Here is a 27,995-nt window from a genome sequence, read left to right on the forward strand (position 1 = left end):
AGTCAGACCCCCTGTGCCCAGCTGGTGGTGCTGAGACAGATATAGCGCTGGTTGAGCGGGTGTGAATGTCAGCCTGGATGTGTGGGTGGGTGAGCAATGGCCAGCAGGTATGTAAACACATAAAAATGGCTTTTGATACAGCTGTGTGTGCACCTGGGGTTCTGATGTGTGCAAAGATGAGGCCGTGATTGCGTGTGCGGAGTCCTGCCCGCTGGAGTGCAGCCCTGCCCAGCGGCGCACACTCCTTGTGCTGTGTTCTGGAGGGGAACATGCAAATGTGTGTCTGTGCAAGTGTGTGTGTGTCTGTTCCACCTTCCCGACAGTCTGTGTGGCCTCTGCCTTGAACTGTCTGAACTGCCATGTTGATCTCGTGTTGTCTTTCAGAATCACTATCAGTGACCCCTGAGGACTGGCAGCCACGGTACGTTTTGCACTCTCCCTGCAATGCATGAGTCATTGTGTCCCCATCCTCCATCACTTTGCTCTGCAGCTCACCTCTGCTGCCTAGTTCTTGTGTTAGTAGTGGAGTCCCTTGTCCAATGAACCACTTCTGCCAGGATCTCATAAAGGAAGGAGTCTTGAACAGAAAAACTGGCTGATCAGAGACAGAGCAGCTGCTTGAGCTGCAGGAGCGGGGAAAGCCTCAGTACCTGACCTAAGGTTACTGGAGGACCCTTTCTCTGCTTCCAGTAGAGGAGGTGGGATGGGGGAAATGAGCTCTGGCATCAAGGTCTAAACAGTCTTTCATTTGGCTTATTATCCATACTGACTGGGAGATCAGCTGCATGGACTCTGATTTGGTTTGTCAGCTCTGCTAGGATCAAGGTAGAGACTTGGGGAGCTGTTAGTTCAGACTCCTTATATTCCAATGTCTGGCTGGAGAAGTGTCCCATCCTCACTGTGTCCCAGTGCTCATGGAAGGCAGGAGGAGTTTGGGTTGTTAGTAGCAGGACTTCCATGTCTGAGTGCAGGGTAACTCTGACATTGAATGTTCCCTGTTTATCCTTGTGTCCCATCATCAGGGTTAGAAGCAAACTCCCTTTGCTTGTTCTCCACTTGACCCTTTTACCTTCTAGGTGACTCTTATGCCTCTGTTCAAACTGCCCTCTCTCCTCTGCCTTCTGCCCTGTTTGAGGAAGGGTTTAGTGATCCCTATATCCCCCTAAACACTGACCTGAGCTCCTGCCTGTTTCCCTTTCCTATCTGTCCCTGCATTTTGTATTGTTGTACATGCTCAGTGGTGTAGCAGGTGCTGGGGAGGACTCATGTGAACAGTGCTGGCCCAGCAACTCTTCCTTGTCCTGTAATGCTGAGAGTGGGGGTGTAAAGAGAGAGATCTACCAAATTCCCCAAATTCTTTTTTCTGGGGACCTCCAGCCCTTGTTGACATATGGGTAGAGAGGGCAGAACAGAGCAGGTGTGGGGTTTTGGGGCCATTCTCCCTCTCTCTGTAGATATTGTGCATTGAAACAAAGGGTCTGACTGAGAGCTCCTTTAGATTCCCTTGCTGCTGGTTGTGGCAGAGAGAACTTGAGGGGGAGTGTGTGCTAAAGTCCTTTCTTAATAGGATCAGCAGAAGCTCAAACCCCTGTTCCAGGGCTGGGGGTTCACAGGGAGCCCCATCTCGCACCAGATGGTCTGTTACCCCTGCATGTAGCTGCAGGGAGAGGTGCCACATCCCGTCAAACCAATGCGGTGATTGTGCAGTGATTGACATCTTTGAGGATGTCATCCCTCAGCCCTCCTCCCTGACACCCTGCAGAGCTGTTGGAGCCATCAGCGGTTTCCTCCAACACTCTGCCCGCTGCGGACGTCCCTGACAGCCCTAGGAATGTGCATCTTGGTGACCAAGCTCAGGAAACAGGCTTGCTGTTGTCTGTACCTCTTTCTGGGACTCGCTGTTACGGGACATTTTAACCTGGCATAAAGAGCACCAAGGAAATAAAAATTAAAAACCAAAACACCACCAAAAAAGACAGATAACCCAAAAAATCCCACCTAAAACCTTTTGCAGCCCAAGGGAATAAATGTAATGTTTTACCACCTCTGTTAGGTCATTATCAGCAGAACTGTTACCCCACAGCTTTCAAGATGTGACTAGCTCAGTGTTGTCTGCGTGTGGATCAAAAGGCTCCAAAGCCATGAGTCACTGCAACTGGTTTCCTTGGCTCCCGCCAGGACTCGGGTCTTACTGCCCAAGTACTGGACACAACTTTGTTCCTTGTCCTGACAGAGGGAAGTGTCTTCTCAGTGATGTGAAAGGGCTCAACTTGCAAGGCAGAGAGACAGACTGAAGCAGCATCTTGGGGGTAAATGTTGCCTGAGAGACTTCTGTGTCCCCTTCTGTGCTGGGAAATAGTTGTCAGCCACTTCTGCAGGTGCCTCCAGAAACCCTGAGCAGAGACAACACCTGTAACTTTAAAAGTGACAGCCCCTACCCCTGAAATGTTCCTGAGTGTCAAGAGAAATAAGTGTCTGCATAAGTCACTCATAGTACATTACAAAAAAGAAACCCATCTACCTGAAGATGATTTGTGCTTTCAGCCCTGTTTATTCTGGCAGGGTCAAGTGGCATCTCTTGCCAGAACACATTACATTGTCTAGTGACTTCAACCATCCTTTTGTGTAAATCCAGTGAGGCTGTTAGGACAACCTGTCCGAACTCCTGAAATGCAAAAGGCTCCTCAACAAAATGCCTTCTAACACACATGACAGTGCAGCAGCATCTCACTAAAGGTTAAGGTGATATCTTATAAGGTTTTAATTGAAGTGCTATTACTGCTCCAATGACAGCAGGAGCCATGGAATAGTTGTTCTGGCTGTACTTACACCATGAGCACCCTTTAGAGATAATGCACAGATCCCACATGTCATGAAGCTCAGGATCACAGATTCTTCATCTGTAGCATCTCATTGCAAGTGTTGCTTCTGGGAGATGGTGGTATTTCAGCATCCAAGGTGGTGTAATTTCCCGGTTAGCTCAATCCCATCATTATTTGCTGTACAGGAGCAGCAACTTGACTGGTGTGCTGACAGTGGGGTCTTGTAGTTCCCATTGACATTTTCAGTCAAGGAAGTAACACTTGGGAAATGTTCTCACATCTGAAGCTTTTTTATGTGTCATTTCCCAAGGCAAGAAGCAAGTGGTTGTAATTGTTATGAGATCTGGGGCTTAATAGATATGAAGCAATAGATTCTGTGGAGGCCCAGCAACCAGGACTGTAGAGTTAACGTGGCTCCTTTGCTGAGATGAGGGAGCTTGCCCTGATTTATGGGAGTATCTCTGCTCTGGTACCAGCATGATTATAGACCTGCAGTCAGCACGAAACAGGACTTCTCTATTCGGAAGACTGTACTGGTGCAAGTATTGTCCTCTACCCTTCCTCCCCTCTGCGTTAGGGTAGGGCCTTTGTTTCTGGCAGTCAGTTGATTCTCTGTAATCTAAATTAAAGCTTGTCTATGCAGAATTGCTCAGGCATTAGTTCTGTGACACCTGATTCCATATGATCAATGCAAATGCTTCCTCTCTAGTTGGTCTGCATGCTGTTGGGTTTGCTCTTTGCATTTCAGGCAGCTTGGACTGCACTCTGGCTTGGTACGGAACAATGTAGTTATCATAACGATACACAGTGATGATGCTGTTTAGGTTGCAGACACTGCAGGGAGCGTGCTTTGAAAGGAAAACATAGATCGGAATCACTGAATTAAAGAACATTTTATTTGTGGACATCTTAGAGCCTGTAGCCTGAGTCTGAAGTGATCTTACAAGTAAGGAGTTGAGACAGCAGTGGTGCTGTCTTGTCTTCTCTGGGGTTTTGTTTTTCCCCAGTCAGGAATGATCATCCTGAAACACTTAATCCATGCAGAGGACAAACACTTAAGTTGCTGCCCACTTACCTGGACAAAGTCTCAGGGAAGGAGCTTTAAACAGAATGGAGCAGCAATGGCCAAAGTTGACTTTATTGGAATAGAAACTGCATTTGTTGAGCACCAGAACTGGAGAACTGAAAGCAGCAAGCTTGCCCCTGACAGCAGAGGTCAGAATTGTGTGTTGGACTGAGGAACCCCAGGCCTGCGGTGGCCTCGAGGGCAGGAGAAGGTGGTGCTCCCCAAACCCCCGCCAGCAGCGCGTCCCAGGGCCCATCCATGCTGTGTGACTGTCATGTGCTTCAACCAGGAGCTCACTGTGTCCATGCTTCTCAACTCTCGCTCCAGAGCCAGTGTGCTTGCTGGCAATAAATCCCTGCGCTTCCAAATTTCAACGGGAGAGCAGAACCGGCCCTGCAGCGGGTCGCTGCGCTGCTGCCCCGCGCTGTGCAGAAAGGCCGGCGCCAGGCCGCGTCAGCCTGTAATTCTTTGCGGAGTTGTGCTCTGGTAGTTTGTGCCTCAAGTTTTTATTCTCTTGCTGGCTCAGGCGAGGTGGAGAAGCATGTGTGATTGTGACTGCGATTGCTGTGCTAACCACAGTGTGTGTTCTCTTGTTTTTGTTTTTCTGTTTGTTTTCTGCTTTTTCACAGCAGAAGGGGCCCCGCCTCACCTACTCGACCTACCATAATCCGACCGGCTGAACCGTCCCTCTTAGATTTATAACTCGAGGCTGTAGAACAGCTGGCGACGAGTGCCGTGCTGGCGGCGTCCCATCCCTCCCTCCCTCCCGCAGCCACAGTCACTGCTCATCCATCCCACGTCTCCCGCCACCCCTCCCTGCTGTGTCGTAAAGCACTAGCCTAGTGATCGAGCTCTTCGTCTTCACTCGTGCGTCCCGTATTGCTTTGTGAGCGTAGAGTAGCCTTCATTCAGTGGCACGGATCCCTGGAGTACACAGGCTCCTCGGAGAGACCAGCCGCAGGGACGTCCCTAAGTCCGAGTGGCGTCTGTCCGTCCAGTTATCCCACCTGGTCTAGCCTGGATAAGTGTCCTGCCTGCGTCTGTTAGCTGTAGCACCTAGGACTGATCTGTAGCTATTTTCTTTTCTCATAGTTAAGACGACAAAAGCGTGACTTAGAAGAAAAATACTCTCAAAAACACCGTTAGGAACAGATTCAGTGTCCTGTGTATTAGTTTTGACTAAGGTGCAAAAAAATATCATGTTGGGAACAGTGCAATCAACCTTATATCAACGTGAGGCAGGGAGGTGGAGAAGGGGGGAACCCGATGGATCGGCACAGAGTGAAGTCTGAGGTAGCGCACACTCCGTGCAGGGGGCGCACGGACCTCCCGAAAGAGCTGGGGACACATTGGGGACACGTTGGGGACACACTGGCTCCTGCCAGCCCTTGTCCTGCATCCTCAGCTTTCGGCTGACTTACCTGAACCCAGCAGGGAGTGGGGAATAGAGATGCTGCTCCCCCCTTGCAAATGGACAACCAAATGTTTTCAGGGAGTTTGCTGCGTGATGTTTTTGTTGAACAAAATCTTTCTGCTTTGAATAAGCACATCTTTCCGTGTTTTTTGGGTACTGTGGTGACTTCTTCCGTAGCCTTTTCTTCTTGCATGTGAATGGTACGTGTTTGGGGAAACTTGTAACCGTTGTTGATCGCATATCATCTTCTTAAGGTTTGGGTTTTACTTTTCATGCTACATGTATTAAAAGAAAAAGACTTGAGAATTAAAAATATATCAACCCTATGCATCTCAGATGTCATGTCTCTACCAGAGCTAAATGAGCCACCTGTGTTGCGGGCTTTCAACCGGCCCTCATTCACATTTAAGTTATTTCAGTGCTATTGCTCTTAATTTTGGTCGCAGATCCTCTATTGTTCTGATGCAAGTGTAATTTTTCCTTTCTGTATTTTAACAATTCTTTTACCGCTTCTCCCCCTTTTCTTTCCCTTTCCCCTTTTCCTTTTTCCTCTGTTTTTCTTGTCTTTAAACTCCAGCCGGCCGGGTAAGGCCAGTCCCTCCCGCCCCGAGAGCCCAAAACCACCATTTGACATGTAGGCTGCTCCCTCTGAGACTCTTTGCCTGCCTCTTAGCTGTTCTGTCCCGGAATGGTCTCACTCGAATGTCACACATGGCTTGTTTTGTTTGTACTTTGTGACACACACGTATCGGATGTGACTGTAGTGAAACTGTTTGGTTGTTTTTTCTTTCTTCCCGGCTGCTTAAATGAGTATATTGTAGTAATGAGAAACATATCGTTACTGTTATAAATATCTATAAATATATATATATATAAGATGAAAAAAAAATCTATATGTCCAGGTGTTTAAAGCCATTTGTGCTTCCATGTGGATTTTAGGAAATACTTAAGTAGGGAAAAAATATATATATACATATATATACACACACACATCCAAAAAATTAACCAAATCCTGATGCTGAGTTCTTGAGCTGGTTGTTAAATTCTCTGCGGTGTGCAGTTGGGTTGTTGTATTACCCCGGCCCTGTGGGTGAACTGTCTCAGTGCTGGTAGTAGCTGTGATGCAGTTTGTGATCTACCTGTCACTCTTGTTTATTGGATGAAATAAACTATCATTTCTGTATAATGAAGGCCTCCATGGCTAGAATAAAACCATCTCTTTCTCTTGCTCTTTCTCTGGGTGATTTTCAAGCTGTGTTTAATTTATAACCTAATCTTTTCATCCTGTAGGGCTTAAAAAGCTGTTCATGCAAGCAGGTGCTGTCCCTGGTAGGGAAGGTGGAGCAGATGTGCATGGGCAGCTGCAGCAGAACCAAACAGCTTGTGGGATGTGCAAGTTTAACTCCCTCCATTGCAAGGAAAATGCACGGAGGCACTTCAGTGACAACACAGCGAAGGTGGGAGTTTTGCACACAGAATTGCTTGGTTCTTAACAGGTATTTTTGCCCAGGTGTTGGTGGAACACACGAGCAGTGGCTGAATTGTGGTTTCTCTGTCAAGCAGTGGCTGAAGCGCAGTCTAACACGTGGCCAGCTCCTACTTGGAAGTTGCTTTTAGGCTGAAGTGGGATTTCTGCCCCAATATAAACGGGGTAAACCTGTTCCTACTGTTTCTGTGCCAAAACAGTGTGGTGGGTTATGGACCATGGTCACTCCTCACAGTGACAACCACATTTATTTGTAATTCCTGAATTTCACGCTGTTGTCCCAATGATTGCAACTGATTCCTTCAGCCCCTGTGCAGGGAGAGACCAGGAGCACCGGGCTTCCTGACTTAAATCACTGTGATATTGGTGCCTGATTTAGCCCTGAGCGATGTGCCTGTGGTACTTGTGGAATCTTTAATAGGCTGAAAATCACCAGGATCTGATTCATGGTAGATACTGGTGAGGGCTGAGTGAATGGAGCAGATCTCTGGTGCTTCCTTCCCGCGTGTATTCTGGTGATCTCTGTCTTGCCTGTTTCTATGGGTTGTAACTTGTGCAACTGAGGTAACAACCATCGCTTGCCCTACCCTGTCCTGTTTTTTTTCTCCTTGCTTGGAACTGTTCCTTCTGTCCCTGGTGTTAGATATTCTTTAACAACCCTATATATATTTTTTCAAGTAGGTTTTAGAGCATTATTTACAGAACTGGAAACCTCTAATCTGCTCCAGTTTGAAGCGATTGTGTGTCAGCTGAACAGCAGCTCCAGTAAAGGTGGGGTTAGGGAAACACTGGGTAAAAACTGATCTGATCCTGGACTCTAGATGTGAAACACCAGCCAAGAGAAATGTCTCAGGCTTGCCAGCAGCCTCTCTACAAGCAAACATTCCTGAAAGCAAAGCGATGCCAGGGCAGATGTTTTTATTAAATAATTTGTCTGTCACTTTTCTGGCCAAATTTCAAGGTGCTCTGTGCAGAAGAAATACATCTAGTCAGTGTCTATCTGAATGAGTTTATTCAGAAAGAAAATCTGTAACAGTATTAAGTCACCTCTGCAACAGATCACAGACCTTCACTGGTCTTGTCTCCTTCACAGTACTAGAGCAGAACATCCAATAAATATTGTCCATTTATAATAATGCTCTGTATTAAATCATAGCCCTGCCACACTTAATTATGATACAGGTTTATGGTGTAAACCCTGGAAAAGGCTTAGTCTGTCTTCAAGGAATATACAGCATTTTACACTGATACACTATGTACACAAGCCCTGCGTCACTTGTGTTGTGCCAGTACCAGACAAGACGAATGCCATTCAGATGAATGGAGTTCAAAAACCAGCTTCCATCTTCCCTGGTGGGTTCCAGGAGAGCAGGGCTTGTTCTGTGAATGCTTTTTTCAGTTGTATATGGAAACATCAAGATGAACCGTATAAAACAAAACCAAAACACACACTTCATCTGCTTCGGTACAGAAGAAATGAGTAGTTTCTCTCCTTGTTGTTGACAACCCCCAAACTTGATGTTGTGTTCCTGCCTCTGGTTGCACAGCTGTGATGGTCAGATCCCTTAAACCTCCCTTGTGGTTCTCCTGAAAGCTCCATTGCTGACACCAACCACTGTAAGAACAGGCACTTCTTGCCTGAAATGCAAGTTTTGGCGCAGGATTTCCACATGCAGGTCACTGCACCACCTGTACACCCAAGGGATTTGCTACTTCACGGAAATTTAAGTGATGGAGAACTAGAACCCCCGGAGTCCAGAAATTCAAAACAAAGCATGTTTATTAAGTGGTTTCCTTTTACTTATTTCTCCCATTTTTTTAAAATAAATAAAACCTTCAGACACATACAAGTGAAACACATCCTTCAAAGTGCAGTTACAGTTCCATCCCACTCCCAAGAATCACATAAAGCTTTGTCAAGTAACCAAAAAGCCTCCAAAGGCCACCCTCAGTCCCTTCCCCAGCAACAAGAATAAACGGGGCTGTAGTGCTGCCCAGCTCAGCTGTTCACAACCAACAAGGCTGGTTTTGGATAAGGTAGCAAGAGTCAGGCTGCAGAACAAAGTGGGAAGTTTAAAGATACGTAGTATGAAATAAACCAAACCTGTTTAGAGTCCAAAGAGTCCGTTACCAGAATAAGTTAGTTACTTTGGGAGCCCTGGAAGGGAGCAGGCTGATGAGAGTCATAGCGATGGATCAGAACCACTGCTGGCAGCAAATCTGGGACAAGGGATTAAAGTCATTTTGCACAAAGTCATGAAATCACCTGGCCCAGGTGAAGTGCCAGCAGCAGCTGCCTCCCCGGGTTAGTTCGAGTCTGCCTGCACTCCAAGCACACCAAGTACCAGAAGAAAGAAGAGAAAGGGAGGATGAGGTCTGATGCTCAAATTCCATCTGTGCAATCCGTCTTTCCTCATGTCTTTAAAAATCTGTTATGACCAAGGGCACTGAGCAGAGGTATGGGCACGTACGAGTCAGTTAAGTCTTTTCAGGCTTATAGAAAATTGCTGTAAATAAGACTTAGTGCCCCTTAAACTACCATGATTTTGACCTCATCGTTCTCATCAGCACGGTAGAAGAAGGGAATGCAGGGGTTTTCCAGCAGGGGGCCCAGCCTCTCCTGAGGGTTCTGCATTTCTCTGAGAAGCTGCATTATTTGCTTTTCTGTGGGGTCCACTTGGCTTGGCTGAGCAGCTTTACCGTCAATAGGGGAGAAACCGGATTGGTGAAGAACAGCAGCCTCTTGTTCTGCTTCATTGGATAAACTCACTTCTCGTAACCCTGCAAGGAACAGAGACAAGGCAGGCAGGTGACTCTTCCCATCCCCGCACAACAGCAAGACCTCCGATTCCTCTGTTGTACAGAACTTGTCCTGGCTGCGCTTACCTTCTCCATCTGTAGCATTCAGTTCAATGCGCCTCTCCACCGCAAGGACACTTTCATTCTGGGTTGCCAACAGTTCTGGGTTTTGAGCAGCTGCTACGTACTTGCTGTACCATTCATTTCTTTCCCTGACCAGACGCATCACTAAATCCTGTAGTTCCAGTAGTTTCACCTGCACCAAAGTAAAGGAAAGCCTATGAGCCACGCACACAAACAGAACATGACAGTTTGCAGTCACAAAATTAGCAAATTCAAAGTAAAGCTAGCAGAAGAACAACACATGAAGGTTTGGGCTGTGCCAGTGCGCCCCTGGCCTGCCCTGCTTGGAGTACTAGAGAAAAGATTCCTTGCCTTCATCTCTTCCTTGTCCTGAGCCAGTCTGCTGATATACTCCTCCTTCTCCTGGTGCCGCTGTTTGAGGATAGCCCTTTGACTCTGGTACAATGCAATATATTCCCCTGGAATACAAGAGAAGCATCAGGAGTGTTAGCAAGATTGGGCTACACGCCTTACGGTGAGCACAGAACTATGTGGCATGAGGATCCAGCAAATGCAACCCTGGCCTGGAGATGTGGCTAGTTAGGTAGCAGTAGGAGACCTGAACTGCTTGGTAGCTGGAGGGCTCCAGCGCCAAAAGCTGTAGGAGACCTTCTGTTCCCCAAAGAATAATGCACTGAGCAAGCTTTAGCTTGTGCTGGTGTCGCCTGAACGTACCAATGGTGTCCGTCTCCCCAGACAGCTGTATGCAGCGATGTTCTAACTCTTCCAACCGTTCCTTCAGATCAGCCTTCTCACGCATCAGCTCTGTGAAACGGGACTGAACGCAAAAATTGGTATCAATCATCTGAACTGCTCATGTACAGAGACCACCTGTGTTAAACACATCACCCTCCACTGACACTGCTCTGAGCCCGGGGAACAAATCTTGCTGCCTTCACAACTTGTCTCCAATTCACTGCTAACAAGGAACAGAGGAGCAACCTAGAGAAGGTGTAAAAAGTCTTATCTGCATTTTGGGAAGCAGAAGGGCAGATAAACTGCTTTTTAACCTTCTCGTTGCTGGGACAGCGCAGCTCTGGTCATGCTCACCTCCAAGACTGCAGACCACCTGCTTCGTCCCAGCAGGGTCAGGATATTCAGTCTGTTTTTCAGCTATTTCTTTAGAAAAACACCCCAGCTCAGTGTCAGACCCTTATACTCAGAGTCTGTGACAGGGGTGGGCGGGGAGTTACTGCTGCAAGATTTACTGTGCCCAGGCACGCAGTGATAAGCTTTTTAGGAAGTACTTACTATTATGGAACATCTGCTACTTATTCCCCTACAATCTGTCTGTTAGTCTGACACTAGGTAAAGTCAGGCAGAGCAGCGGGACTGAAAGGAGAGGAGATTCTTTGCTTACCTGTAGTTTCTCCATGGCAGTTTTCAAAGCCTCATGAACCTCCACTGGAACAGTATCCACAGTGGAACCTGGAAGGGACATGTGTCATTTACAGTTGCTCCTTGGGCACGATGCACTCACAGAACCTGTAGCTCTGTTTCAGGGAGACCAGTGCAGCTGGCCAAGGCGTGACCCCAAAGTCACACTGTCCCCAAACTGCACCAAAGTTTTACCTTCACCCAGCATGACATGATGTTGCTGCTCCTGCCTAAGAGCTGCTATTTGCTCCAGGAGGTTTCTGCACTGCAGCTTCTGAGCAGCCAGCTGCTGCCTCATGTCTTCTCGCTCCTTCTCCACTTGGGACATGGCGGATGTCAAGAACGCGACCTAGGAAGAATTCCAGAGTGTGCACATGAGTGCTGCTCCTGAGTGAAGCATGGTCAGTGGTGCATCTTGGGACAAAGTAACCGTTTACCCCATTTTCTATATGTTTGTTTAGAACTAAAACCAAAGGCTTCTCTGCCCATTAAGACTCACCATTTCTTCATGGCTTTCAAACTTCTCTGGGATCACAAATGAAGATTTTTGGATTTCTTCAGTCATTGTTTCACTTTCAACTCCGTCTCCTGTAAAAGGAGGAAGGTGAACAAAGAGGTAATACCCCAGAGAGCCCAGCTCCGTCTCCTCCCTGGAGCTCAGCTGCAGCTGCTCACCATCCAGTCGGTGCAAAATCCTGCCGTCCAGGTCTGCTGCCAACTGACTGATCTGGGCCTGCAGCTCCTTGTTCTCCTTAGCTACAGCTTCCAGACTTTCCTGCGAGAGAGCAGCAGCAGAGCACTGAAACCAGCACATGACAGACTGCAAACAATCACTACATCTTCAGGCACTAGCACCACGCACACAAAAAAAAACCCAGTGCTTCTGCTCCAGACAAGCATCATTCACCTGTGTTGCACAGGATGTAATCACAAAATCATAGAACAGCCCAGCTTGGGGCTGTTAAAGATCATCTGGTCCAACCTTTCACTTAATTAATACTTCAAGTAGTTAAGCACTTTTCCTCCCTTCTTTCCACTTGTCTCTTTTTACTGTTACCTTGGTCTGCTGCAGCTCTTTCAGGTGCATTTCCACTGTCACCTTCCCCTGGACCTCCTCATGCTGTAGCCGATCCATGAGCTGTGTCTGCAGCAAGAACTGCTTGTGCAGCTCCTCCTTCTCGGCAGCCAGCTGCTGGTACGCCAGCACGTACTGCTGGAGGTGCCCGTAGTACTGGTCCCGCTGCTCCTGCAGACCCCGAGCCTCCTGTGTTTTCAGTTCCAGCTGACACAACAAGATCGAACCATCACATCAAACCATTTCTGCCAGAAAAGCTGATCTGTGTGACACGATCCAAACTGTCAACTTTGCCCGAAAGCCACCAACTAGGCAGGCAGCCACCATCTGTCCCCACATGCTGGTCCCCCACATCAGACAGCAGACGATGGGGGAAGGCTCCCAGCTCGATCGTTACAATACCAATTTCCATCCTTCCCTCTAAGCTTGGAAAGTCGCCAGCAGTTTGCATCAACTGCTGTGTACCTGCCATGCCACCCCACCGGCTGTTCTTACCGTCTCTTTGAGCTCCCCCAGGTTCTCTTGCAGCTGCCCAAGCTTCTTGGCCAGCTCCTTCTTTACATGTTGCTCCGACTGTAGGGCACTTGTAACCTCCATGTTTTCATTTGTCTGCAAGACAAGTACCACTGTATAAGGAAATTGGCCCAACCAACGTTAATGTATACTCTCAATAAACCATGTTCATTCCCAATACATCAGGGTGCCATCCCTTGTTTTGGCCTGGGGTGTGACTAAAGGCCATAAATTGACCGTTCAGGACAGTAAATAACTTATAAAAACATTCAGAAGATGGGAGAAGAGCAAGGGAAGAGCCAAGGGAATCAGTGCTGGGACAGTGCCAAGAAGAGGCTGGCATGTCACACAGCCTGTCAGCTCCAAAGCAGATGGGGGGCATGAATAACCCAAACATTCAAAAACAAGCAAATGAGTTCAGAAAGGACTAAAGAAAAATCTGCAGCTAGACCATGTGTCAGTTTGCCAGGGCCCCAAACGGAAAGCTGTTACACTGGAAGAACAAGCAAGAGTAAGGACTCGGGTCCAGGACGGATAACAAGGACAGCAGCAGGAGAGAAGACTGCTGAGAACTTCTTCCTCACGGGCAAATACAGCGATCAGAAAACAGGTATCTTCAAGGGTAAGAGGGCAGGAAAAATACTTGGGGAAAGAAACAGGGAATGAGGGGGGAAAAGAAACTGGACAAAGATATTGGTTCATCTGCCAGAGCACCTGAGGGAGTAAGGAATTAACAGGGAACCTCCTGGCGTGGCAATACGAATCACAGATGATGGAGCACCCGTGGCCTCAGAGGACAAGAGACATGCTTCTGCCAGTTTTTTATGTCTCTGCTACAAAAGGATTGCACCAAGAAGTGGGAAAAGAAGCTCGAAAGAGACATACCAGTTTGACAAACCCATTCTGCAGCTCAGCCAGCTGCTCCTTCAGCTCCCGATTTTGGCTCAGTGCCCTACTGATGGTGACCTTGTCACTCTGCATGTCCTCCAGGATCCGCTGTCTGTCCAAGGACTCCTCGTTGTAGCGCTGCACAGCCTTCTCGAGCTCCAGCAGCCGCTCCTCCTGCTCCCGGTTGAGGTGGCTCAGCTGCTCGTTGTCCCGGACCTGGGCCTGGTACTGCCCGTGCAATTGGTCCTTCTCTTGCTGCAGCCGCTGGATCTCTTCCTGCAGACTCAGCTCAGTTTCTGTGGGCCCTGCTGGTGGGGAAGGCTCGATATCCATGGGCTTAACTGCTGGGGAAGCGCAATCAAAAGCAGCTCAGTCAAAGGGCTAAATCACTGTGTAATACACAACACTATCACATACACAAACCACACCCCAACCTATAGGGCTCTGTGACCCAGAAGGTATCACCAGCTACAGTATCCAGCCTCACTGCGGGGTGTCGAGAGGAACGAAGGAGCAGAAGTACCCAAAACCAAGCACAGTGTCCTGCCATGTGCTGCTGACTCCCTCCCAGCCCTAGCGAGAGCACCCCACCTTCCCAAAGTCCGGGGCTGGAGAGCCTGACAGTGCAGTCAGGTGGGTGCTAAAGACACAACCAGTCTGCTGCTCAATTAGCTGCAGCAGCTCATTTGCTGTTTGTTAGGACAACAGGTTTCTTAGGGTCACCAAGCTCTCAGCTGCCTTCACGGCTTCAGAGCATCCAACCTACTTGCACCTCGTGTGCAGAAGTAACCAGCTGGTGCTCTGCAGCGCAAAGCCCCACTTTGGAAGCCCTACCTGATTTGCTCAGCAGCTCTGTAACATTGGCTTCCAGCTCCCGAATTTGGGCCATATGCTGCTCCTTCTCCTGTGCCATGGTGTGGACCTGCAAGGCCACACAAGTGAAAGTTACATAGTTACAGTGAGTTAACTCCTGCCTGTGTTTGTCAAAAGCAGGTGTGATACTGCCCCTGATGTTACCTGCTCAGACAGCAGCTGTACCCGCTGCTGCCAAATGCTCTGCTCCTCCTTCAGTTTCTCTACATACCGATCTCTCTCTGCCTGGAGCTGGTGAAGTGACTCCGAGAGCTGTTCAAAACACAATAAAACACAACATCATATTGGCCAAATAAATTTGGCTGTGACTGCTTAAGGGACAAAGGTTGAAGAAACCAGTGTTAATGCAAAGCTCAGGCTGCGTTCTTCTGCCACACAAGTCTCATTACAGAAGATTTGGGCCGTATCTCACACAACCTCTTACCTGAGCAATGTGGGTTTCCAGACTCGCCTTCTCCTCCAGTGCCATTTGCATCTGCTGGTTTGCATCCAGACTCCCTGCCTGGCTTGAGAACTGCCAACAAAAAGTCAAAAAGTTATGGCAAAATGCTAATACTCAATTTCTAAGTAGCCTTTCTCCTGATAGTAACCTGCCACATAGTCCATGTTGTAACTTTCTACAGTTTAAAGTGCTCAAACTCATGCTGAAGATGAATGAAACAAAAAAAGCTTAGATTTTAGTCCTATAAAACCTGCTGATCTGGGCAGCTCCCCCCTAACAATTCTATATTTACTTTTTTTTTTTTTTTTTTTAATTAAGAAAATGCACTTTAATCAAATCGTTTGACTCAGAAACTTTGTGCATTTTCAGAGTCTGTATTGTACAGCCAGATCAGATGGTATAAAAACTTGTGACCTTAAAGACTGTCAAACATGTCAGGAATGTAAAGCCAAAGTCTGGAACATGTCAGTGGACTAAGTAGCAAGGCTGGTTCAGTGAGACACAGTGCTCTGGGCTCTATTTAAAGGGTAACTTAAGCCACTGCCAGGAGGGAAGGGGGAAGAAAAAAACTAAAAAAGCGCAGTTTTTTCCCCTCACAGGTTCACCTGAACGCCAGACTTGCTCTCTGAACTAACAGCTGCCTTCACACGTTCCCTTTCTAACTGGCTGATTCTCTTGATTTTCCCCTGCTGACCTTCCAGTTGCCATTGTCCAATTCATCACCTTCTGCTGGGGTGAGTACAAACACCACCCCTGCTCAACTGGTTTCTCAATGAGACTGCACAAGAACCAAGTAACCAAAATGCTGAACAAACAGGAAGAGTCACCGTATTTTCATACTTTGTGTGTTCAGCCACCCTCTCACCTTCTATAACATGTTTCAGCAGACCAGTGTCACAATGTCTTTAAATGTACTGCTCCAACTCCTTAAAATACAGACTTTCTGTTCCTAGAGGCCTCACTGAAAGCCTTTTACTAAGAGGATGTCTTGATGGGATTTTGCGCCTTCCTTTAAGAGCAAGAGTTACGTTTTGCCCCCACTGTCAGAAGCGAAGTCTTAGATGGATCAGTGTGATCTGCCCTCTCATCCCAGCAGTATTATGGTTACCTGCTGAATCATCAGTTCTGCCATTTCCAGTTTCTTATGCAAATCCTCCATATCCAACTTCATAGCCGAATTCTGGGAAACTAGGGAATGGACCTTCTCTGACAGCTCCGAGTTCTGCTGCTTTATTTCCTCGCTACTTTTGCTAAAACAAGCAAACAAAAAATTCAAGTGGCATCACTATACGTACTATGGGTCTGCTGATGCCCACGTCATAAATTTACAATGTAGTGCATCATAGCAGCTAGAATCACAGAAACATCACATCTAGTGACTTTTGTTTTAATTCAATATCCAACCTCCCAAGTCACCACCTGTGGTCTGTGTCCCTTGTTATGTTTTGTGGCTCTGCTGAGCACTGTTACTCTGCAGTAATACGCAGAATGGACTTACGTTCGTTTGTACAGTTCCAGTTTCAGGTTGTCTCGCTCCTTCACTAACTCTTTATTATGCTGGGGAGAAAGGAAATTATTGATTAATCTACAGACTTCAGCCAAACAAGTAAGATGTTCAAAAAATACTTCATTTCACCTCTAGCAGATCAACTAAAGTGGAAAAGGCCATAACTTCGGCAAAATCCTCAGGACAGGTTTGCTTAGAACCTCCTGAATTTGCCAGGAATAAGTCTGCTCAGTCTTTTCAAATGTGATGCTACTAACTGAACGTGAGGTTATTTCTGCAAACTTCTGGATGAATATCAAGACTGAAGTGTCTGTTTGATGGAGAACTGCCTGGGACAAGGTCTCACTGAGGCTTCTGTCATGTGGAGCTGGCAAGACTAATGATGGAGGTGCCAGATCTGAAGGCAGCAACTGGACCATATAATTAGTGGTCACAGAAACCTGAATGAAGTTTGCCTTGATCATGGAGAATACAGGGCTTTACAAGGTTAATTAACAATTAACGAGGTTAATTTCTGCCTCTTCTCTAAGCAGGGACTGCAGACGTTGTAGTAGTGTAGTGACAGGCAAATAGCCAAAAGCAGAGCTGCTGGTTAAGCATAAACAGAGGTGACTCTTACCTTCTCTGACTGCTTTTGCTGCATAGAGATGGAGGACAAAGTACGTTCTAGCTCCGACACCCTCTGGCGAGATGAATGCAGACGAGCAGCAAGGCTTTCAGCTTCTCCTGAACAAGTCAGAGCAGAATCAGTTGACGCCAGACCACAAATTACTTTTTGGAACTGGCTGAACAGAACTTTCGACTTCGTCAACAAGCTCTTAAGGCAGCACAGAGCTTTCTAAGTGAGACCTGGTTCCACTCCTGGCTCTACAGGTGAATCACCAGCAGCTCTGAGCAGTAAAGCTCTCTGTAACTACTGTCCTCACTTTTAGAGGGAGATGATGAAACTTCCTTTGCAGAAGAACAGACAATGTGTTGTCTGGTTGGTTTTTTTTCCTAATCGAGTCAATTGCTCAAACTTAATTCAGAACAAAAGGCTCAAGTAAAACCTACCTAAGCATGACAGCTGTGTGGGAGGGAGGGCAGAGAAAAGGGAACAAAGTTTTAAAAGCATCAGAAGCAAGTCAGAAAGGAACTGTCTGGGGTAGACACCAGGCCCAAATGGGGCTGACAAGGCTTTAGTGATGCACAAAGAACCTCAACGGCCATGGGATCATCATGCTCCCATTTGGGGGCAGCGATGATGACAGAAGCAGTGACAGTGCCAAGTGTTGCTCAGCAGGGAGTCGGTGAGTGTTGTGAGCTGGCTGCCAGCAACCGTCACACCCGTGACTTCAAACCCACAGTTTAACCAGCAGCTTGAGCCGGAGCGCTCACAGTCCATTACCTGATTTCTGCCGCGCGGCTTGTTGAGTATGTCCAAGGGCTGTCTGCAACTCCGACTTCTCAGAGACTAGAATTCCAATAGTCTGAATATGAACCTTTGGGAAAGGAAAATCAGCTCAGCACAAAACTTCTTTGCTTGTAAATGCAACATCACTGATGCCACAAAGAGGATAATGCAGTAAAGGGAAAGAGCTCTTGCAGTTCAGTGCAGTCTGGCTGACTGACTCTCCCAGTCTTCTGAAGGAATGGACTCATGTGGCTTCCAGAATGAAGACTGTGAGTGGTCAGTAATCCAGAGAACAGCAGAAGCCAGGTGGCATTACTGTAACACAGCCTCTGCCTTACCTGTAGCTGTTCCCTCAGTGCTGCTTGCTCTTTAGAAAATTTCTGTTCAAACTCCTTCTTTTCCTGTATAAACAAATGACGCCTATTCAGCACAAAAATGTTAATAGTTAACCCTTGTTGGCTTACATCAGACTAAAAAAACAGTGATTCATTGGTAGTGCTTCCAGCATCTAAATGATACTGGTATTTTTAAAGACATACTTCAGTCTTCCATTATTTGATCTACGTCATTATTTACCCATCGTAGAATGGCAATGACAGCACAGCGCAAGCACTGCGAGCAGAAACGTGGCAGCATTTGGAATGCAAACTACTGGTAAGGACTTCAACTGCAACGCCCAGCCTGTACTGCACTCCTCCAATACTCGAGCATTTAAATATTAACTTTTGCCAAAATAAGAACGACACCCACCAGCCCTAACTCATGAAATCAAAATATTAATATTATGCTAAAAATGAAACTGAATGTAACATAAAACAAGGTCACACAGGTATGTGCCACAGTCCACTACGCTTTGTACTCGTCAGAGAAAAAGAAACCCATTTCTGTATCTATCCAAAACCAGGACACACTTTACCTTCTCCAGCTGATTCACTACTTCTTGGTTCTGCTGTTTCTACGGAAGGAAATTGATGTGCCAGTGTTAAGAGAAAATACTCTCATACTGCTGAAACACATTTCACTTTAATGAAGTAGGATACATGGCCAATTAATGCAAACAGAATTTCCATTATCCTTTCTGTAGAAGACTAGGAAGTTCATCTTTGCTATTAAAAATAATAGATTTGGGACTCCCTTCACTAATATGCCAGATGTGGTTTTATTACCACAGTTCTTCCCAAATATCACTTCTGCAACCCTCCCATGTTTGTATCTGAGCATCCACCATCTTCAGTTAAACCTGCATCCCACATCTATGTAATTATTCAAAGTAATCTTGCTGTGTTAGGATAGTCACCAAAAATGCTTTTTAAAACAAAACAAAACATAGTCTTGTGCTTTAACTGAGACCTTAGACATTTATCCTACTTTAAGTCTGGCCTTTAAGTCATGCAGAGCTGCACTTCTGTTGGCAGGCTTCTGCAAAAGGTGGTATGAGAAAGAGCTGAAGCCAAATGCCAATTTCAGCCTATGGATGAAGTATCTGGAGATTTGTTGACCGTACATAGTGCGTCTTTAGGCAGGAGGTGAAGGAGCCAGCAGCAGCAGGGGTCTGCCCAGGCTGTCGCACAAACTGTGCTGCTGTGGTTGCCATTTGCTCTTGTTGTCCCCCTGGCACTTCTCTCACAGATACCTCATAAGTAACTACATAATTGGTACTCTTCCCCCTTCCCAAAGCATGGACGTTGGCCAACTGTTTCTTTACTACTACTTCATGGCATTTTGAAACATGACTACACATGGAAGGGAGATGAGTTTGAGGTTTTGATTCGAGCAATGCCAGCGCACAACATAACCAGGAAAGCAAAGGCAAACAAGGAGAATCGGGGGAGGGGGGTAATGCACTATGCCAGATACCTCTGCAGCCCAGCTAAAGACAAAAAAGAAACAGAATGGAACAAAAATAACTCAAAACCAAAAATAAAACGGCAAGAGGGGTCATGGGGTACACTGGGAAATGCTGAACTTTGGGAAAAGTGTAGTTTTAGAGAGGAACAAAATGGGAAAAAGTATTTAACACAAGAAAGGCTCTTTTGGGATTGAAACAAGTCCACTTAGCTGCGTTTCTTGCAGTGTTAAAGCTGAAGGCTGAAAAGCAGCAGCAGGAATCCATGCAGGCCACAGGACAAAGCAGTTCATTCATCGAGCCAAGAGAAACTGAGGAGATGATCAGAAACCAGCCCCAGGCTCTCTCTTAGACCTATTGCTACCACTCTGCTGATATATTTAGAACAGCATCAGCACCTGCAGAAGCAGGATTTCACACTGCTGCCAGCATCAGAATGCTGCATTTCAAGGATTCAGACCAGGACCAGAAATAGCTGTTTCATCAGGATGCTGATCATCCACGGGAAGCATGATGAGATCAATAGATCGCACTTAAATGGAAACAGCAAAATTCTGTTTCATGTTCCTCAGAGGAGCAAATACATGCACAAGTGGCCTTAGACTTTGATCCTCCTAAGATTTTCCATACAGCCCATTTTGTTCCTTACGAAGTGCTGTGGAAGCAGCTTCACTGTGGCACTGAGAGAACCCATAACCTTGCAGACACCCAGAGAGCATGGAGGAGCAATAAATACGTCAAACTGGTTGGTTGGATTGTTTCTTACCAATTCCTCTATCTTTGTAACGAGCTGTTTGTTAGTTAAATTGCTGGAATCCAGGGCTACTGCCAGCTCCTGGTAACGTGTCTGATGGGCACATGCAGATAGGAGAAAAAGGAAGGAGCAGAAGAGGAAGAGGGGGGGAAAAAAGCAATAATTAAAAAGGACAGAAAAATAAATCATTATCACAGTTTGATATAATCAGATTTTCCAAACAAAACGAAATCTACAGTTTCAACAAAAGTAGCTGGGATGTCAACATATTTTATCAATTTCTGCTGAGGCTTCATTGTGACATAGAAGTGAATCAGAAATAAGAACTGCAGTTGCATGGAAGCCAAATTATCCCCAGTCCCCAAACTGGAAACACTTCTGATACATGACTCCTGCTCTTGACCTCAACAGAAGACAACACTAGACAGCAATGTACGTGAACTGTGCATTCAGTTAGGTCCCATTAACACTGCCATAAGCACAGAGTCCCAATACATGATCAACAGTAGCAAATGGGAAGAAACAAACAAACAAACAACTTACTTCCATTTCCTTAATATTTGTGGAAGAAACAGCACTTTCCCCATTCACATACGATGTAGACTAGAAGTAAACCAGTCAAGTCAGTCATTTTATTCCCCAAGGCAACAAATCGCTATTTTAAGTATAAACTTCTTATAGCACCTTCCCCTACAAAGTACCACAGACAAGCACAAACCCCACACTTTTCTAGCTATAGACAGATGCAGACTCCCCCTGTGACGAGCTGATGTGAATCATGCAGATTGACTTCAGATTCTTTTCCACTAAATCAGGAATACATCAGTCCATGAATACACGCTGTTCATTCATCCCACTCTGGTTTTCTTCCTACTGCTGAAACTTTACATTCCTAAACCAGGAGTTTTTGCTTCTCGACACTTAAATATCTTATTGTTTAGTAGAATGCCTGCAGACACCTGAGATTGAAGAGTGTTTTCTTGAGCTGACTGCTTAAAGCTCCACATCAAACATCAAGAGAATTAATAAGACAAATGGATCAAAATGAGGCCGTACCTGAGAAACCAGGCCATTGAGTTGTTCAGACAACTGGCGGAGACTTTCTGTTGATGAGAAAGACCTGAGAACAAAGACCTTGCAATGAAAATTTCTCCCAGAGAAGCACCCAAATCAGAATAATTTGTTGGACACTTTGGGATCGTGTTGCAAAGCTGTTTGATAAACGAACACTCTCACCTGGTTTCATCCAAAGCATTTTTATGATCATCCTCATCTTCACGAGCCTGTGGATTGAAACACAAAAATTTATGAGCCTATAAAAGAAGAGGGGAGTCACATTTGTGAGTTTGTCACTAAGATCTGATCACATGTGGGCTCAGGTTCCACAGCACCTGTAACTACTGCTTTCCAAAGAAAGATGAACTTAAAACCCACTCACTCCTGGCTTACACATAATTTCTGGATGGTGTGAGCTCAGCTTTCTTGGAATGGAGGAACTTCAGTGTTACAAGCTTTATATGTGCTGCTACTATTTATCAGTATAATCGACACCTTTGCTTTGCTGGGAAGAACTTCAGCTGAATACTTAAGTAGTTAAAGGAAATCCAGACTGATCTGACTGGAGACCTTCTGTATTATTAAGAACACTTTCTGCTAATGAAATAATAGACAAGGGGAAGGAAAATAGCAGGGACATGTGCACGCTAGTCCTCTCTGAGCTCCCACAGATAGATGATGACTGGATGGAGAGTAGAGAATGTAGTATTTTAAACAGCAGAAAATCTGAACTAGTCACATCGTATTTATGAAGATTGTCTTTCTCAGAAAAAATGTGGTATCACAAACGAATATTCAATGGTTCAACGACAAAATCCATGATGATTCACAAACCTGTGTCAGCTGCATGCTGCCAGGAGCAGGCAGAACAGAACCACAACTAGGGAGGGTGTTGCTGTTAGAGAGCACAGGGACATCGGTAGCAAGCTGTTCAGCGTTACGAGGGGCAACATCACTGTCAAAGTACGCCTGTCACAAAACACATCACAGGAATTACAGCCTTCATGCAGAACGAATGAAAACACACATGAACGCATCACCTTGTGATCGGCCCGTGAAAACTAGACTGATGTGAACAATTAATCATTTAGAAATATGGGGAACCTGCATCTCCTCAGATCAAGCAGGTGGCTGCACCAGCCCGTGAACAGACACTGGCCCAGACTTGTGCCCTCTGAGAGCCAGCCTGAGTGTGTCCCGTCATCAAAATCGCTTCTTTAACATGAGGCAATAATATCACCCAACTCTCCGTTCACACACAAGATTTACTGCAAAGGATTCACCAAAAAGCAAGCGAGGGCAAAGCCAGACGGTAGCCACAAAGCTTCGAAAAGCGCTGCCTTCAAAGTATGTCTGGGGAAAACACAGAGAAGTGTATGCAGATGAGATGGAAAAGAACAGGTAGTGACTACTTGAAAACTGGGTTAGTCAAACTAATGCTCTGTCTAAAATGCGGTGACTGAGTTTGTGGCATGCCATGGACCACAAGTTTAGAAACAGCACACTGATGACCAGGCCAGCTCGGGGTGCTGGGAGCAGGTGCCCCTGGCCCTGCTGCAGCCACGAATCCCGTGGCAACAGGAATCTAAATAGAAAAGAGAAGGGCCGAAAAACTATTTCTGGACAGCGATGCAAGTTCTCATCCAACCTTCGTGGGAGGATGAATAGCATCTGGTGACACCTCTACCATGCCACAGTGAACTGGACAACTGCGTCTAACTCATACAGCCCCAGAGAGCCATAAAGGCGCGGGGCAGTGTTCTAGTTGTTTATGTCAATTTATTTTATTTCATCATCCAGCTCCGGTTAAGTCATCATGTAAAAACACCACAAAGCAAATTAGATAATCTTTCAATATTCAACCCCACCAATACCCTGCAGCTCTCTGCTATTCCATCTGCAAAGAGTTCCCTTTCACTTCAGTCCCTCCTTTCCTGGCACTTCACAGCAGACAAGAAACCTCCCTCTTGGCATTCCCTGTTTACCTGCTCAGCACTCCAGCTATGACTCAAGCAGCACAAATACAGTAACAGTGAGAACAGATTTAATGAAAGCAATAAGCTGGAAGACTGCAGAGGCAAACAAATAGAATTTTCTCAATTTCTTTTTAGCAGGACAGATACTTGTGCTCTCAAGAAGCAATGTATGTCAGGTGCTTATAGGAAGGTCAGGAATTCTCATACTTTCTTCAGCTACAGGCAACTTCACCTTTATTGGTTCAGACATTCATCAATACAGAACATCAGATGAATGGAAGGAATATTACTCCCAATACATATCAAAAATGTTTCCTTATTTTTTTTGATCAGGACATTCTTTTTGCTTAATGCTTCGAGATACAACAACCAGTAACGTGCCTTAACCACAAAGCTCCTTCCTTCTTCCTCTACAATAAGCAGTTTTGAAATTTATTTTTTTTTTAATAAAACAAAGTATTTGAGGAGCTGAATTTGTTGGAAACAGAGTTAAGAGCAAGACATTTAATCTAGAAATTACACACTGTGAGATTCTAATGATTTAGAATAAAAAGTCAGTAATTCTGCTCAGCTTAGCGTATAGTAGAATCCATTTGCTTTCACACAAAGGCTCCTATTTTGTTGGGTTTTCTGTGTTTCGCAGCCAAGAAAGCTGAAGTGGGTGAGATGGGAGGGGTCCGCCTCTCATCAAGACACCAATGGCAGCACTAGCTCAGATGCCAACAAGCAGCTTTTCTGCCCTATTAGCGTCAAGTGAGTTTCTGAACAGCATTTTCCTGACTCGGGATTTTTACAAGACTGCAACTGGAAAGAGAAATCTTTCTTTCATTACGTATTGCAATTAAAGATTAGTTTTCAAATTATTCCTAAAAGCCCAGACACAATAAACCGCAAATTCCATAATACCCAATGGGATCAAAATGTATCTCTCCATGCTTTGGAGAAATGAAAAAAAAAGGGAAGAAAAGAATGAATAGAAGTAATAAACTCTCAATTTTCAGGTGAAACAAGTCTCATTCTCAGAGATATAACATACATGGAGCTTACGGGTTTTAACTGAAAATAGTCCCCACGACAAGGGTGAAACTTCAACCATAATCCACGCTTTCTGCTGCGAGGCGGGCGCGTCCAGCACCCTCAAAGCTGCCATTATGGGTTCATGGCACTTAAGTTCTACTGATACACAACCTACACCTACAAGGTCCATTTGGAGGAACTTCCTGCTGTTCACTGTGTGTTGGACAGAACAGCTGCTGCGTTATCACCCAAAAAAAGGTGAAAAGGGGTATAAAGGCAATTTGGAGTGAGCTCCATTCCATCTTGCAGGTTTCGCTGCATTATGTGGTACCTCTGGTGATTACTATAGTTATATTTATTGCTGGGCATGCATGGATATGCAGTAAATATAATAATAAGTTACTTCATGACAACAAAATTAAAACAGTTGTAGGGAAATAAGCTACACAAGTTATGCAAGTGAAAAGCAAAGCTCTGGTACAAGAAAACTGGAAGAAAATTCTGAGCTACAAAATTTTACTTCCCTGAGTTTTTACCACAATTTGAGCCTTATTTATGTAAATTTGACTGTCTGAAAATCCTTTTTTAAAGGCAGTTTGTTTACCTTTGCTCCTGAAAACATTTCTATTACTTACTGGCATGCTTCCTGCCCTTTCCTCTTCAAAGGGTTGAGAACATGAAGACACTAAAGCCTGTAAATTCTTGACCTGAAGTATGTGACTTCCTGCCTGAACATATTTAAGCTCATGGTACTTGCCCAACTGTACATCACCTGTGCAAGTCTCATCGCCTGTCATAAAACGGGCTGGCTGGAATAACTAGACAGTACCCAGGGCAGCTGCTTGGCCAGAGATGAGCAGAAACGTGCCCTTCAGAAAGCAAGCTCTAGGAAATACAGCAATGACACGCAGAACAGGAGAAATACAGACTAAAAAACCACTATCTCTTCCTAACGCAGCTTTCCTCAGTGGTTCAGTTAGTTTATTGTCTCACTCCGAATTCCCGGTTTTCCTCAAAGCTCAGCTGCCTCAAGAAGTTTTTAACAAGGTTCGCTTTTTCACGCGTAGGCTTTGACACAAACCAGAGGGAAACAAGCACTTGCAAGCAATGGAAACGCATGGTAACAAATAGCTCTGTGTTAATAAAAACAGCAACAAAAACTCAAGCAACTGACAGTGGATATGTCAGGACAAGGCTCCATCCGAAAATGCAGTCAGTGTAAACAGAACCCGAAGCATGCAGCAGGGAGAGTGAGTCACTGCGAGGGACGCGAGCACTGCCTCACCTTCCTCTTGTCCAATGGGGGTATGGCTACCCCATTGGAGCGGTTAAGGTCTGACACCAGCACCTTCAGAATGTTCTGAATCTAAAGGAGGTGAAAGAAAAGGGGAAAGAGAAACAGCTCAGAAAAGGACAGAGAGAAAACGTCAATTAAAGGCAGGCAAAGAAACCAGCATCCTCCAGCTCGTTAGGAGCACGCAGCTCAAAACAACAGCTCTGGACACACCCAGGGTTGTGCGACAGCGTCGTACGATCAGACGCCGCTTCGGCATGTACCCAGACTCAAGATGCACCTTGAGAGGTGGTTGGTAACTACTGTAGCGCACTTCATACACCAGCAACACGGGCATCTACACCATTTGTATATTACACCAGCACAACCATTTTCCAGCTCCAGTCATGTTGTTCAGAAAACCAAAGAACAAGGAGGTGGTAAACAATGTGGGAGGAAGAATGAGACACTCACGTTCTCTGGAGACTGCCGGTCATCACTGGTGGGGGTGTCAGGTCTACCTCCTTCTTTAGTTTTGCGTTTTTTCTTAGTTTCTGCAGTTGCTCCAAGGTTATTCTTCTGCTGATATTCCTTCAGCTGTGAAAATAAAGAACAATCTATAGTCCAAACAGAATATGACTTCTATGAATATAATGTCAAAAAGAAAACCAAACTCCAGTGGGTAGAAAGACAGGTCAAGTCTAAGGACAAGAGAAACACCTTTCAATGAGTTTGTCCCTCTGGGGAAAAGAAAAAAACAGCAAAACAAGTTCAGAGAAGTATAAAGTAAGAACTATGTGATGGGTTTATGATGAGGCTCAGAGTTGTAAATATTCAACTTTTGTATACAGCTAATGATGTTCTTGAGAAACGATTTGATACTCCAAACTGCAACTAAAAGGACATTAGAAGAAATATTCTGGATTTTTTTTTAAGGTTATAACTAAAAGCAGTAAGGAAAAAATAATGAAGAGCAATTAATCCTGAAGGCGAAGTAAAAAAGCAGTGCCTGATGGTAAGATCTTCCATGCTGTGAAAGGTTTTAAGAAGGAAAATGACAATCTCTGCAGACAGATAACACGTTAATACAGACATTGTAATGACTGTGAACTAAGGGGATAAGCGACCTACAACTGATTTTCAAATCATATCCATTTCGCCAAGGAAAAGCTGGTCTGATAAGCTGTAACTTGAATCCTACTAAGTCTTCCGGCATTTTTGTGCGTGTTATCAAACACCTAAGCCCCAAACAGAGTGAGTGCCAGGCAGTTATGTAAATTATCCGCTTCCGCCAGCCCCCCGCCAAAACAGCCCCGTCCCCCACTGCTGCGCCAGCGCCCGGGCAGCAGGACACGCTGCGGGGCCAGGCTGGGCAACGAAATAATTAACAAGAGGGATCCCATTTTTCCGAGGATTTCAAAATGGAAGCCCGAAGTGCTCCAGGACACTTTCCCATTCCCATGACTTTGACACGGAGGCGCATCCCGCCGGGACGGACGGGGCCGAGCCGCCCCCACGACAAAAAAAAATACATAAAAAAAAGGGAAAAAGCGGGGGAGGTGGGAAAACAAACGAACCAGGCGGACCGCAGAGCACCGCAGCAGCCCAGGCCCGGCCTCTCCCCCCGGGGCCGGGAGCGGCCGCCAGCCCGGAGGGCCGGACGGCAGCGCCGGACACCCGGAGGCTCCCGGCGGCGCCCACCCAGAGCCAGCGGGGCGGCGGCGACGGGCCTGGCCCGCGCCCCTCGGGAGAGGCTCGGCTCGGCCCGGCGGCTCCGGTCCGCACGGGGCCCGCGAAACCCGCCCTCCGCCTGCCCGGCCCGGCCCGGCCCGGCCCCGCCAGCCCCTCACCTTCTTCTTGGCCGCCGCCAGCCTGCTCTGCCTGCTGCCGTCCGCCATGTCCGCCCCGCGCCCGGGCCACGTCAGCCGCGGCGGGGAGCGGCGGAGGCGGCCGCCAGGCTCCGCCCCGGCCCGGCCTGCGCTGCCGCCGGGGCAGCCCGGCCCCTGGTGAGCCCCGCGGCCGCTCGGGTCACCGGAGCTTCGCTGTGGCCCACGCGAGAAGATGCGACGCCCTGCGCTGCTGTGCGCACCGTGCGCTGCTCCGGCCGTGGGTCACCTGCGCTGCCCTGCGCGCCTCTGTGACGTCCTGCGCGGTTCGGCCGCCGTGACGCGCTGCGCTGCTCCTGCTGTGTGACACCCTGTGTGCTGTGCTCCTGTGTGACACCTTGTGTGCTGTGCTCCTGTGTGACACCTTGTGTGCTGCGCTGCTGTGTGACACCTTGTGTGCTGCGCTCCT

General features: G+C 46.5%; 2 protein-coding genes across 42 annotated transcripts in view; one reads left to right on the plus strand and one right to left on the minus strand.

Moving 5' to 3' along the window:
• Positions 1–6,529, plus strand: part of DNM1 (dynamin 1) — a 62,392-nt gene extending 55,863 nt beyond the window's left edge. For 7 of the 21 annotated variants that reach the window (XR_010467194.1, XM_065035887.1, XM_065035891.1 and 4 more), the window contains one exon: positions 4,518–6,529. Coding sequence is in view for 13 of the 21 variants with exons in the window: in XM_065035887.1 (XP_064891959.1) it covers positions 4,518–4,590 (73 nt within the window). In the remaining 8 variants the exon portion in view is untranslated. Of the gene's footprint in view, positions 1–384; positions 422–4,517 lie in introns of all 21 variants that reach the window. The other 14 variants (XR_010467190.1, XR_010467197.1, XR_010467193.1 and 11 more) reach the window with 5 other exon arrangements.
• A 2,021-nt stretch (positions 6,530–8,550) lies between these two features.
• On the minus strand, positions 8,551–27,792 carry GOLGA2 (golgin A2). 21 transcript variants are annotated; one of them, XM_065035860.1, is made up of 28 exons: positions 27,551–27,792; positions 26,175–26,297; positions 25,713–25,793; positions 22,269–22,403; positions 21,615–21,661; positions 21,435–21,498; positions 20,922–20,981; positions 20,391–20,471; positions 18,695–18,733; positions 18,117–18,179; positions 17,773–17,866; positions 17,005–17,111; positions 16,377–16,435; positions 15,987–16,128; positions 14,861–14,950; positions 14,581–14,688; positions 14,398–14,485; positions 13,561–13,904; positions 12,658–12,771; positions 12,145–12,369; positions 11,763–11,862; positions 11,587–11,675; positions 11,283–11,436; positions 11,071–11,138; positions 10,386–10,488; positions 10,023–10,129; positions 9,675–9,843; positions 8,551–9,569 (listed from the first exon to the last, which is right to left on the minus strand). In XM_065035860.1, exons 1-28 carry the CDS (start codon positions 27,596–27,598, stop codon positions 9,319–9,321), a joined length of 3,153 nt encoding a protein of 1,050 aa, XP_064891932.1. In that variant the 5' UTR covers positions 27,599–27,792; the 3' UTR covers positions 8,551–9,318. The 21 variants fall into 21 exon arrangements, with proteins under 21 accessions (XP_064891932.1, XP_064891931.1, XP_064891937.1 ...); XM_065035859.1 differs by having other exon boundaries at positions 13,561–13,907; XM_065035865.1 differs by lacking the exon at positions 25,713–25,793.
• Positions 27,793–27,995: the final 203 nt, after the last annotated feature.

This window comes from Columba livia, chromosome 19 (genome assembly GCF_036013475.1).
Source record: "Columba livia isolate bColLiv1 breed racing homer chromosome 19, bColLiv1.pat.W.v2, whole genome shotgun sequence".
Classification (NCBI taxonomy): Eukaryota; Metazoa; Chordata; class Aves; order Columbiformes; family Columbidae; genus Columba; species Columba livia.

Excerpts from the sequence above, each read along its gene's own strand:
- GOLGA2 (XM_065035859.1), bottom strand. The coding sequence starts at position 27,598 with ATGGCGGACGGCAGCAGGCAGAGCAGGCTGGCGGCGGCCAAGAAGAAG. Across the intron at positions 17,867-18,116 it reads CACTGAGGGAACAGCTACAG|GTTCATATTCAGACTATTGG; the intron begins GTAAGGCAGAGG and ends CCTTTCCCAAAG. Across the intron at positions 11,863-12,144 it reads AAGAGCTGCAGCAGACCAAG|GAAAGTCTGGAAGCTGTAGC; the intron begins GTAACAGTAAAA and ends GCTCTCTCGCAG.